The sequence below is a fragment of the Podarcis melisellensis genome (assembly GCF_964234715.1).
Source record: "Podarcis melisellensis genome assembly, chromosome: 13".
In the NCBI taxonomy this organism is placed as follows: Eukaryota; Metazoa; Chordata; class Lepidosauria; order Squamata; family Lacertidae; genus Podarcis; species Podarcis melisellensis.
In genome coordinates, this window is record NC_138545.1 from 16774275 (window position 1) to 16788065 (window position 13791).

At 43.7% G+C, this 13791-nt stretch overlaps 1 protein-coding gene across 2 annotated transcripts in view; it reads right to left on the reverse strand.

The window, feature by feature from the left end:
• Positions 1–962: 962 nt before the first annotated feature.
• ITGAL (integrin subunit alpha L) overlaps positions 963–13791 on the reverse strand; it is a 55245-nt gene continuing 42416 nt past the window's right edge. For both annotated transcript variants that reach the window (XM_081884730.1, XM_081884731.1), the window contains one exon: positions 963–2166. In XM_081884730.1, coding sequence (XP_081740856.1) covers positions 1975–2166 — 192 coding nt within the window. In that variant the 3' untranslated portion in view covers positions 963–1974. The remainder of the gene's footprint in view (positions 2167–13791) is intronic.

The window sequence follows — 13791 nt, forward strand, 5'->3', positions numbered from 1 at the left end:
AGGGAACACACAAATACTACACAATCCAGCAGTAAAATCAACCCTTGACTACCTTCGAAAATCTCCTGACAGCAGAGGGACACGGCAAAGGGATGGTATCCACAGTATACAAAATACTGCTCCAGAATATCACAAACTCCCTTGACACTGAAACCCACCTACAGGTGGTACTTAACACCACGGAAACTGGTGCTGAGGAACCTCACCAAGAGGTTGGAAAGGTTGCACCTCCACATGTGGTGGGAATGCCCTAAAATCCAACCCTTCTGGACAGCAGTCCTACAAGGGATATGCAAAATAACTAAACAGGTATAAGAACTCACCCCAGAACTGGCCCTACTGAACATCTTTCTAGATCATAACGGCCACTCACATTATACAGAGCTTATAACCCACCTACTCTCAGCAGCCAGAAGCCTCAAAGCCAGACACTGAAGAGACCTGTCAGGAGTAAACATGGTCCAAGGGTATCAAATTGTATGGGAAACGGCCTTAATATAAAAGCTAATCAAGAAACTGAAACTGACACGAGGACAAATAGAGGACGCCTTCACCCCAGTATGGCTCCAATTTTTCACATACACAGCCCAACAAGAAAAGAGAAGAAGAATTCACCAACATCATATGAATCAATCTGGCTTACCTGACCCAACAAACCCTCATTCCCTCACAAATTCAAACAAACCCCACTTCAGCCAACCACAGACAACCAACCACACCCTGCCCCCAATACCTCTCACTACCAAGGAAATGTACTAAACAAACAGAAAGAGAACCTACCTAGTTGACGCTGACACAAAAGCTCACATGTACAATATACAAAATATAAGCCTCACCACACCCCTCCTCTCCCCCCTCTATTTCCCCAACATTATACTGTCCTCAACACTAATATCTCACAGCAAATGTAACTGATTTGTAAGAAAGACTGTACAACCTGAAAAAAGAAACAAGGCATGTACTTTTGTAAACCAAGAAAATATTTAATAAAAATATTTTTAAAAAAGAATATCTCTGACAGCTTTGTATTCTGGCCCATTTACTTTAAAGCTGCCTAACTAACTTAGTTGAATTTCATCTTTCCACACTGCCTTTTGCTATATAGATCTTCTAAAAATAGTTACACTGTGGCAGACATGATTACATTGTTAAAAGTTGTTAAGGTTTTTTAAAAGGCCCTTTGGGTTGTATCTTGCAATATAGGAAGATGTGGTGAATAACTTAAGGAGGAAAAGGGAGGAAGATAAATGACTAATAGTTTTAATTTAAACACAATTTGTCAAAATTGGTTAATGCGAGTACAAAAGTAACCTGTTGACAAACCTAGAGTATCACAGAGGTTGAAGGAATTAGGTACCACATAAACAATCCATCATTTCTTGTAAACTGAATTCTGACTTCTGGACTTCTTAAAACCTTTGGCTGCAATCCTGTGTATACTTACTTGGGAATAAGAGCCACGAAACACAGTGGGATTTACTTCTGAGTAAACAAGCATAGGTATACATTATTTCTAAAAATGGAGGAAAACCTAAGTTGATTTGAACAGTTGCCACTTCATAGAGTCTCTGTTAAAAGTCTGGAAGAGGCCAGTGTCTGTCCCTTTTCATTAAGGGGCATTAGGGAAGTACAATAATGCAATTCCTGCTTTCAACTCCTTTTCTCTGTCCACTTCATCATATACACTTGTGATCAGCGGCACCAATGCATACAGATGACGACGAGTATCATTCCAAGGAGACACAGTTCTATTTCCCAAAACAGGACTTTTGCAAACAGTTTGACTTCACCCCCCAGAGGTGAATGCCATTGTCTCTTGAGACAGATGGATGCCAACACACACAAAAAACACATATGGAAATTTTAAGAAGGTGAGTATAAGTCCTTGTTGGCAACAGACAAGTCACTCTTTCCTTCCCTGTACATTTAGACCAGTTATCTTGACTGCAGTTTGTGGGGATGAAAATGATCTATTCATTTGGTATCAGCTTCTCCATTCAACAGGTCTGTTTTTTCTTTGGCTTCTTTTTCACTGTCGCTCCCTTCACTGCTGTCTGATTTGGCTTCTTTCTCTGCATCACCTCCCGGATTGTCTTCTAAATCTACTGCATTATTATTTTCTTGAAGGTCCATCATCTCTTTATAATTACGTTTGAAGAATCCACACTATAAACAAAAGGGAGGGGAAAACTGTTAGCAGTAGCTTGAGTCAGATGCTTGATCTGGATATGGGAGACCTAACTTCAAAACCCAATGTAAAGTTTTTGTGATGGCCATCCCAGTGGTCTTCAACTTTGGGAGGGCGAACCCCCCCAAATCTACCACCTTTCTAAATATCAACCTTTATCCCTCTATTTCCCCCAGTTTCTTCTCATCAGGTATCTTGAATGAGCAAACATTTTTTTTAAAATGGGGGTGGGGTTTTTTTGCCATTGATGTGATTCAGTTTAGTCCAGGCCCTAACCCAGTTAAATATATTTATTATTATTATTATTATTAAATATTTAAAACATCTCTAACCAGCACACAGAAAATTTAAGCAAAAACAGACAACTTAAACAAAATATTACTAAAACACCCAGTTACATATAAAAATGTTACATTAATACTGTACAAAGTCACTAATATATAAAAATCAATATCATTTTCCTTCTGACACCCTCTCAGCCTCCATGTTCTTGCTCAGGATCCAAACAAACTCACAGCTCACCCACAAAAGTCTTACATTCAGAAGAGTTCCTGGAAACAGCGGACATCAGCCTAGTCTCTCACTCTAGAATTGCTTTTTATGGTTTCTCTCTCCTGCATGGATTTTCTTATGTGAGGTTAGCCTGGTCATGTGATTGAAGCTTGTTCTACATTCCAAGCACTTAAAATGACCTAGTATGTCCCACAGGGTTGTTGTAAAGTACTTAGCACACTTACAAATGAGATGTGGCAATAATAGCACAATCTAGCTCATGTTACGTTTACGGTAATTTATTGGAAGGATCAGTTAAGCACTCTCTGCCATTCATATCTATGGAGCATAAAAATGGCTTAACTTTGGCTGGACCACATGGATGATCATTTTAAAAAGGAGGTGGTTGTTCAACAGCCATGATCCAATACAGTCTCTTGAGGCTGAATAGGTATGGAATCTATATTCTGGAAGCAGAAAAGCCCAAACCATGATATCAAAATGTATTATGCCAATTTATTTACTCAAGCCCCAGGAGGCATAAAGTTAAGTTTATTCTGCCACGGGATTTATTTATTTATTTATTTAGAATTGAGCTGCCAAAGCTCACTGTGAAAATATCCATGGATTTTTTTTATCCTTCCTTTCCCGTAAGAACTCTTGTGATAAGAAGTCTAAAGACAACCAAAGCAGGCACATATAACACATACATCAGTTAGAAAATGTGTGCTAATAAAACTGTTTCCAAAACATTACAATATTTTCTTTATAAAACACCTGAATAGATTGATAACACTTTTATATATATAAATTTTTATTAAAGTTTTCCATAAAAAGCAATAAACAAATCCATTTATATATCACATATTTAGCCTTACTTGGACCTCCCCCAACCTTTCTGACAATCTTTCGTATTTCCAATCCTCTCTTCACATTCCTTAATTTTATATTGCCATTAAGTATTATGTTTCTATCTTTGCTTGCCTTTTGACAATACTCCTTCTACTTTCACAAAGCCTCTTTAAAACACGCTAGCGTTGTACTATCCTCACATATACTTTCCAAATACTCTGTAAATTTCCCCCAGTCCTCAATAAAATTCTGGTCCTTTTTGTATCTAATTTTCCCCGTTAATTTGTCTAACTCTGCGTAATCTATTAGTTTTGACCTCCATTCCTCTAAAGTCGGAACCGTTTCTTGTTTCCACCTTTGTGCTAGCAGTGTCCTTGCTGCGACAGTAGCATATTGAAACAGTTTAAGATCTCTCCTACTTATATCCGTTCTTGTTATACCTAGAAGGAAGGTTTCTGGTTTTTTAGCAAAACTGTATTTTAGTATTTTCTTTAGTTCGTTGTATATAGCTTCCCAGAACCCCCTTACTTTTTTACAGTCCCACCACATATGTATGAACGTACCCTCCTTCTCCTTACACCTCCAGCATTTGTTACAGGTTTTATACATTTTTGCCAATTTTGCTGGTGTCATGTACCACCTGTAAACCATCTTCATTACATTTTCTTTTAGTGTGGTACATGCCGTAAATTTCAAATTCTCATTCCATATTTTCTGCCAGTCGTCGAAGTCTATATTGTATCCTAAATCTTTGGCCCACTGAATCATTACTACTTTCACTTCCTCATCTATTGTGTGCCATTCCAGCAAGATTTTGTACATTTTGGAAATTGTTTTGGAGTCGCTGTTCACTATCTCTGTTTGGTATCTCGAATCTTTTTCTTTATACCCCTTTTCTTTCACATCCCTTTTGAACATTTCATTTATTTGATGGTAGTGCAGCCAATCAAAAACATGCTCTTTGACTTGTTCATATGGTTTTAATCTCCACTTTCCTCCTTCTTTCTCTACTAAGTCTCCATAGGTAATCCAATCGCTTCTCATATTAACTTTTTTGACCCCCATAACCTCTAGTGGTGATAGCCAATGTGGCACCCCCCCTTCCAATATGTTTTTATATCTGTCCCAAACTTCCCATAGCGATTTCCGGAAGATGTGATTTTCAAAAGTTTTGTATCCCTTCTTCTTTTCTTTCCAAAGGTATGCGTGCCATCCAAATCTGTTGTCAAATCCTTCCAAATCCAAGAGTTTTGTATTTTTAAGTTTAATCCATTCTTTTAACCAGCAAAGGCACGATGCTTCGTAGTATAGCTTCAGATCCGGCAGGGCAAAGCCTCCCCTTTCCTTTGCATCTGTCAGTAATTTATACTTGATTCTCGGCTTTTTGCCCTGCCATATGTATCTGGAAATCGTCCTTTGCCATTCCTTAAAAATCGCCACTCCTTTTAGTATTGGTAACATCTGGAATAAAAACAGCATCTTTGGCAGCACTGACATCTTGATCATAGAGATTCTCCCCCAGAGAGATAACTTTAGCCTATTCCACACTTCCAGGTCCTTCTTAATTCCGTTCCACACCGGGGTATAATTGTTTTGGAACAGATCGATGTTTTTTGGGGATAGCCATATTCCCAAGTATTTAACTTTTTTAACAATTTCAATACCTGTTTGTTGCTGCAATGCCTCCATTGTTATTTTTCCCATATTTTTAGCTATAATTTTGGTTTTTTTCCTGTTTATTATAAAACCTGCCACCTCCCCAAATTTTTCAATTTCTTCCAATATCTCCGCTGCAGTCTCCAACGGGTCTTCCGCCATCAAAACTATGTCGTCAGCAAAGGCTTTAATTTTGTATTGGTTTCGGCCTATTGTCACCCCCTTTATACTTTCCTTTTTCCTTATTGAATCCAATAGCACCTCCAGGACCAGCACAAACAATAATGGTGACAACGGGCATCCCTGTCTGGTACCTTTAGAGATCTTTATCTCCTCTGTTATCATGTTGTTCACTAGCAGCTTCGCTTTTTGCTCCGTGTATATTGCTTTTATTCCGTTAAAAAAGTCATTTCCCATTTCTCTCTGCTCGATGTTTTTCAACATGAAATCCCATGCCACATTATCAAATGCTTTTTCAGCATCCACGAACATCAACATTGCTTGTTTCTCATTCCTTGCAGATAGATATTCTAGGATATTTATTACATTTCTCACATTATCTCTCATCTGTCTATTTGGAAGGAAACCCGCTTGATCATCATGGATAATTTCTTGTAGGACCTTTTTTAATCTTTCTGCTATAATTCCCGTAAAAATTTTGTAATCCGTGTTGAGTAATGAAATTGGTCTATAATTCTTTACTTGGGATAAGTCCACATCTTCTTTTGGGATAAAAGTTATAAGTGCCTCCTTCCATGTCTCTGGGATTTCTCTTTCCTTCAATATGTTGTTCATTACTTCTTTCAGTGGTATCAACAGGGATATTCCCAATTCTTTGTAATATCTTGCACTAAAGCCGTCTGGTCCTGGGGCCTTTCCATTTTTCAGTTTTTTTATCATCGTTCTTATTTCCTCTGTGTCAATCGGGGTGTTCAGCCTTTCTTGTGCTTCTGTCGGGATCTTTTGCACCTCTTTCTCTTTTAAATATCTGTCAGGGAACTGACATCTAAAGCGCCGCAGGTGCAAAGGCTCCCTGAGGTTGAGAGAGCAGTAGCAGCGGAAGAGGGAACCAGTAGAGGGCGAGCAAGAACTCCAAGGGAAAGTGAGTCGGAGGGATGGCTCAGAGACGCTTCAAGCGAAACCAGTGGGGAGGTCTCAGGACCTCCTATAGGGACACCCACACCTCGACGGAAACTGTCACGCCGAGAGGCCAGACGACGTGTTTCCGTTAAGGAGCTTTTATGTTGGAAACGTTTCCGAAAGCAGCCACTTTCGGATTCTACTAGTGATTGACGCAGCCATGCTGGAGGGGCTCCGTCACAGGCAGAGGTTTGAAAACCTGATCAAACTCTGAGGGACTTGCATTTTACGCACAAGCAGCTCATCGTCCCATCACAGCAATCCGAAAGTCACCGAAAGCCAGCTTGTGCAGAGAGAAGCATCATGAGCAACCCAGCCGGAACCGGGGGTGCAGGAGCAGCTGGAGGGGGTCCAAGCCTGGAAGAAAGGTACAGAGCGTTGGAGATCCAGTTGGCGCTGCAAACGGCGAGGCTTGAGGAGAGGAGGGCTCAGGATGCAGAAAAGGGAAAGGAGAAAACCACCCCGCTCGCCAGAAAGGTACCAGGATTGGTGCAGAAATTCGGGGGGGATCCCAGGAACTATCATGCCTTTAGAACAGAGATGCAATACGCTTTAAACTTGCAGTTTGATGACTTCCCCGACGAGGAATCGCGAGTGGCGTATGTGATTGGCCATCTCGAATCCGGGGCGAAAGATTGGGTTAGACCCCTGATGGCAGCGAATAATGAGATCTTAAAGGACACGAGGAAGTTTTTTCGTGCCATGGACCTGATGTTTTCCAGCGATATTGAGCAGGGGGTGGTGCGAAGGCAGTTAATGGCTTGCCAGCAAGGAAGCAGATCTGTCCGTGAGTACTGGACTGAATTTACTATGCTGATTCATAAATTGGGGTGGGACCTATCGGCGGAGCCCATCCAAATGCTTTTCGAAGAGGGGCTTTCTTCAACCGTCAAAGATGAGCTTTCCCGGGGGCCCAGGGCGGAGTCTATGGACCAATTAACCAAATCTGCGCTGGCCATAGGAGCGCGCCAGGAGGCGAGGGCTTTGGAAAGGCGGGAAGGGAAAGGAGACCGTTGGAGGGAGTTCCGCATTCCAGACATTCCAGAGCCATCTTTCCCGCCGGCAGAGCCGATGGAAGTTGGAACAGCGCGGGCGCGCGCAGTTTCAAATCCCAGTGAAGGGCGGAAGAAGGAGGGAAAGAGCGCCAAGAGATGTTATCTCTGCCAACAGCCAGGGCACTTTGCCAGAGTCTGCCCACAAAGAAAGGAATGGCAAGGGATGGCAGGAGCTGTTGGGGGAAAGGAAGAGGAAAGCAAGGAGCAAGTAAAAGCCAACGCCTGGCTGCCACCGTCGGGGCACAGCAGCCAGGCCAAAGAGCAATGAAAGTGCCCATGCCAGAACCTCCCAGACCTGCTTTAGTGATAGAGGTGTTACTAGAACTGCCAAACGGACACCCACTAAAGGTCAAGGCGCTTTTGGATTCAGGCAGCTCCTGTAATTTCATGAGCAAGGAGTTTGCAGCTGAGCACCAGATACAGACCATCCCTTTAAGTAACCCCTTGCAGGTGACTACGATTGACGGCAGAGAGCTGTTGGGGGGAGAAGTTAGCCAACAGACTGTCCCGATGATAATGAGAGTGGCAAGGCACACCGAACAGATAGCGTTTAATGTGGCCATCCTGGGAGGAGCGCCCATCATTTTGGGGATGAGCTGGCTGGCGCTACACGATCCGCTAGTGGGCTGGCATCAGAGGGTGGTCTCCTTTGGGTCAGCGCATTGCCTAGAACACTGCAAGGAGGGGAAGGTCTCGGGAGGAGACAGAGTCACCCTAGCGGGGATGGAAGTGATGGGCAAAGGGAAGGTGCCCCCGCAATACGCAGATCTGAGCAACGTATTCAGCGAAAGGGAAGCAGACAAACTGCCACCGCATAGACCCTTTGACTGTCAAATCAACCTACTCCCAGGGGCCCAACTCCCAGTAGGCAAGCTGTACGCCATGTCAGACAGGGAGATGCAGGAGCTGAGGGAGTTCATTGACAAAAACTTGAAGCGAGGTTTCATCAGAGAGTCCCGAGCGGTGGGGGGCAGCCCAGTGTTCTTTGTGGACAAAAAGAACACAGACAAACCGAGACTGGTGTGTGACTTCAGGGCCCTCAATGCAGTGTCGGAGCCCCTGGCTTTCCCTATGCCCCGAATTGACGACATTTTGACCAGAGTAAGGAAGGGAAAGATTTTTACAAAACTGGACCTGCGGGGGGCGTACAATCTGATACGCATAAGGAAGGGAGATGAATGGAAGACCACCATGTTTACCCCTTTGGGAGCCTTTGAATACCTCGTTATGCCCTTCGGTCTACAAGGGGGCTCCGCCTGTTTTCAAGCTTTTATAAACCACGTTCTGGGACCTTTGCTCTACAAGAACTGTGTGGCCTTTTTAGACGACGTGTTGGTGTATTCGGAAGATGAGGAACAGCATGTGAGGGACGTTCGAGAAGTGTTGGGCAGGCTGCAAGCCAACCAGCTGTGGGTGAAACTGGAGAAGTGCCAGTTTCATACCAAGGAGGTGGAATTCCTGGGGTACCGCTTGTCAGACAAGGGATTGGCCATGGATCCAGGCAAGGTTCAAGCGGTACTGGAATGGAAGACACCGAAGACCAAGAAGGACGTGCAAAGATTCTTGGGGTTTGGGAACTTTTATCGGAAGTTCATCAAGAACTTTGCCCACTTGACGGCGCCCATCACCGACTGCCTCAGCAGCAAGAAGAAATTTGTTTGGACGGTGGAGGCGGATCGAGCCTTTGAAGAACTGAAAAGGGCTTTCGCCTCGGAAGAACAACTTCTGCATGTGGATTTACAAAAACCCATGAGAGTGGAAACAGATGCATCCGACCGGGCTATAGGGGCGGTCCTTCTTCAACCGGGGAGGAGTGCGTCGGAGTGGAGACCGTGTGCATTCTTCTCGCGGAAACTGAATAAGTCCGAGAGGAATTACACGGTGTATGACAGGGAACTACTTGCCATTCACGAAGCATTCCGGAGGTGGAGACATTTATTAATTGGGGCACAACACAAGGTGCAAGTGTGCACCGACCACAAAAATTTAGAGTATTGGAGAACAGCTCGAGTGCTCAACCAACGACAAGTGAGATGGGCACAGGAATTCTCCAAATTTAACTTTGAGATTTGTTATGTGCCAGGCCCAGAAAACGTCAGGGCGGATGCGCTCTCACGCAAACCAGAATATTGGGAAGGGGAGGAGGTGATCGAAGAGAGACATGTCATCCCGGAGGACCGCTGGGTGTGTGGGGCGGCGCTGGTGGGGCAACGGGAACTGGTGGAGGAAACGGAAAATGATGAATATGCCCAGGATAAGCTCAGAGGTCTCAGGGGGGAGGGCGAGAGCCCCGGAGGTTTTGAGGAAAGAAATGGGGCATTGTATTACAAAGGGGCACTGTATATACCCGAAGGTGAATTGAGGGGGAGAGTACTCAAGCAGTTGCATGATAGCCCCACGGCGGGACATTTTGGGCAACACAAAACCATGTGGTTGGTTACCAGGGAATTTTGGTGGCCTAAGGTGAGGGAAGATGTAAGGGAGTATGTAAGAGGGTGTGACCAATGTCAGCGAGCCAAAGGGGAAAGAAGGGCGCCGGCAGGGTTATTAGAACCTTTACCCACACCAGAACGGCCTTGGGAAGCGATATCAATAGATTTTATGACGGATCTGCCAAGGTCCAAGGGGAAAACAGCCATCATGGTAGTAGTAGACCTGTTAACTAAGATGTGCCATTTTGTAGCATGTTCACATGCAGTCACAGCGGAAGAAACGGCGAAGTTGTTTGTGGAACATATCTTTAGGTTGCACGGGGCTCCCTCGAGGGTGATCTCAGATCGAGGCAAACAATTTACTTCCAGGTTCTGGAGGAAGCTCATGAGCTTGCTACACGTGGAAGTTAATTTTTCAACTGCCCGGCACCCTGAAACCAACGGGCAGGCGGAAAGGGCAAATGGCATTCTTCAACAATATCTTAGGTGTTATGTCAATGACAGAGAGAACGATTGGGTCGAAAAGTTGGCGTTGGCAGAATTTGCCTACAATAATGCGGAGAATGTGTCCACAGGGATGAGTCCCTTTTTGGCTAATTACGGGTGTCACCCCAGGGCATTTCCAGGGGAAGGAGGGGAGAGATGGAGCGTTCCAGCGGCTGAACATTTTGTAGAAGAGATGGAAGCCATCCATCAGCAGCTCCAGCTCAACTTAGAAAGGGCCAAGGCACAATATAAGAAGCAGGCAGACAAGAACAGAAGGGAAGGTGAAACCATAAGGGTGGGGGATCAAGTGTGGTTGTCAACCCAAGGGTTGCCGTTCAAAGGGGGTTGTAAGAAACTGAGGCCCAGAAGATTGGGACCCTTTGAGGTGATTCAGCAGGTCAACCCGGTAGCTTTCAAACTCCGATTACCCAACCACATGAAATTGCACCCAGTGTTCCACAGGTCGTTACTGTCACCATACAGGGGGGGACGTGAAGGGGAGCACGTCAAGGGACCAGCCTTGGAAGAGAGGGAACGCCGCAACCATGTAGCGGAAATCCTCGATTCCAGGTGGAAGGGTAATCAGGTGGAGTATTTGGTGGCGTGGGAAGGGGAACCGGAGTCAGAAAACACCTGGGTAAGTGCAGAGGAAGTCAATGACGAGGTTTTAACAGAAACGTTCCACCAAAGGTTCCCGAGGAAACCTCAGCCTATAGCAAGGTTTAGGAGGGAGTATTTCGGCACCACCGATGAGGAAGAGGAAATGGAAGGGTTCGCGGAGTCGGAGTTGGAAGATGGAGTGGACTCTGATGACGAAGAGTACCTAGAGAGTAGGAACAGCAACAAGTGGAAGGAAGTGTTCGCGACGTCGGAAGATGAGGGAGGTTCTTTCAGGGGTTTTACCTCCTCACCGCCAGTAGGAGAGGAGACGGGAGGGGGTGAAGGGGGCCCTGGAGGGGAGGTGGATGTCAGGGAACTGACATCTAAAGCGCCGCAGGTGCAAAGGCTCCCTGAGGTTGAGAGAGCAGTAGCAGCGGAAGAGGGAACCAGTAGAGGGCGAGCAAGAACTCCAAGGGAAAGTGAGTCGGAGGGATGGCTCAGAGACGCTTCAAGCGAAACCAGTGGGGAGGTCTCAGGACCTCCTATAGGGACACCCACACCTCGACGGAAACTGTCACGCCGAGAGGCCAGACGACGTGTTTCCGTTAAGGAGCTTTTATGTTGGAAACGTTTCCGAAAGCAGCCACTTTCGGATTCTACTAGTGATTGACGCAGCCATGCTGGAGGGGCTCCGTCACAGGCAGAGGTTTGAAAACCTGATCAAACTCTGAGGGACTTGCATTTTACGCACAAGCAGCTCATCGTCCCATCACAATATCTTTCTATTTTCCTCATATTGTTCTTATCTTTCTTTTTATATAGTTGTCTATAATATTCCAAGAATCCTTTCCTGATATCTTTGGGGTTAGTTATCTCTGTTCCTCCCACTTCAATTTTGTTTATTGTGTTTTGTTCCTTCCTTTTCTTGATCTGCCAGGCAAGCCATTTTCCTGATTTATTTGCGAATTCGAAGTTTTTTTGTCTCAGTTTTTTAATATTCCATTCCACCTCCTTATTAATCATCATTGCGAACTGGGTTTGTAAAGCCTTGATGCTTTGCTTGATTTTTTCACTGTTTGGGTTCTTGATTAATTTTTGTTCATTTTCCATAATTTGTTTTAAAATTTCTTTCTTTTCCTTCTCCCGATTTTTCTTCTTAATCGAATTCTGCTGTATAAAGAAGCCTCTCATCACTGCCTTGCTTGCGTCCCACACTATGTTCATCCTCGTTCCTTTATTACAGTTGTCTTCAAAGTATTCTTTCAATTTCTTCTGTGCATCTTGCACTACCTTTCGATCGTCCAATAAGTAATCATTTAGTCTCCATCTATAGGTTCTTTCTTCCAATCCTTTAATTTCTAATTTAATGGGGCTATGATCTGAGATAACTCTCGGTTGTATTTCTACTTCTAGGATTCTTGGCGTTAATTCATTTGATATCCAAATTTGGTCGATTCTGGACATTGACTGATTTGGTTCCGAATAAAAAGTGAACTGTTTCTCCAGTGGGTGCCGCAACCTCCAGATATCTATTAGATTACAATTTTTGACCATTTCAAAGAAAGTTTTGGGTAGTTTTCCTTCCTTTGAACCATTGTTTCTCAATCTGTCCATCTCTCCTGACACCACTCCGTTCATATCTCCCATTACAATTATCTTCTGGTCTGCGTATTCCAACAGTTTTTCTTCCAAATTCTTATAAAAATCAGTTTTATTTCCGCTAGGTGCGTAAATCCCGACAATCATTATTTTCTCACCTTGCCAATTAATTTGGACTGCAATAAGTCTTCCTTCTTCGTCTTTAAAAATTTGTTGTGCTTCGATTTTACTCCTTACATACAGTATCACTCCCCTCTTCTTCTCCCTATCTGATGATATAAATTCGTTTCCGAGTCTCTTATTGATCAAAATCTTTCTGTGTTTCTTTGCTATATGTGTCTCCTGTAAACATATTATGTCTAAATTCTTCTTCTTTAAAAGATGTTCCACCTTATTCCGTTTCTTTTTTTCATTCAGTCCATTCACATTCCAATTCCATATGTTTAATGCCATATTTTTTCCAAATTAATTAATTTAAATAATAAGTTTTCCTAAGTTTTATAATCTTTCCTCCTCTTCTTCCTCTTCTTCTTCCTCCACTTCCTCCTCCCCCTCCTCGTCCCGTTGCTCTCCATTCTTCATCTTTGCGGCGGTACCTCCGGTTGCTCCTTTCATTTCGTCTTCTTCTTCTACCGTTAATTCTTTATACTTTCTTTGGAACTTGCCTATCTCCGCTGGGCTGCATAGTCGGTGCCTTTTGTTCTTGTAGGTAAAGGAGATCCCCTCCGGGAACTCCCATCTGAATTCTATGTTGTTCTTTTTAAGAATTTGTACCAGTGGTTTGTAGGGGTCTCTTCGTTTCAACAATTTAATTGGGATGTCTTTAAAAATAATTATGTAAAAACCATCTATGGACAATCTTTTTTCCCTATTTTTTTGTAGAACCAAGTTTCTCATATCTCTATCCTTAAATGTTATCAAGCAGTCCCCGGGATATTTCTTCGCTTTGGTCGTTCTTACCTTCATCCTGAAGGCGTTCTGGATCGAATTTGCCACTTCCACCTCTTGGAGTTCCAACCATTGTGCCAGTTCTCTTGTTAATCTTTGTTTAATATTCTCATTGTGGATTTCAGGTATCCCTCTCATCCTTAAATTAACTTCCCGTTGTCGAAGTTCATTCATGGAGATGGCATCCCACATTTCTTCTTGTGATTTATTGGATTCCATGAGACCCACCCTGATTTTATCCTCTTCCCGTTTCAATTCTCTCATTTCCAATTTTGTCTTTTTCATTCCCTCCTCTAACACATGGGTTCTCTTGGATATTTCTTTGATTTGTCCTTTCAATTCA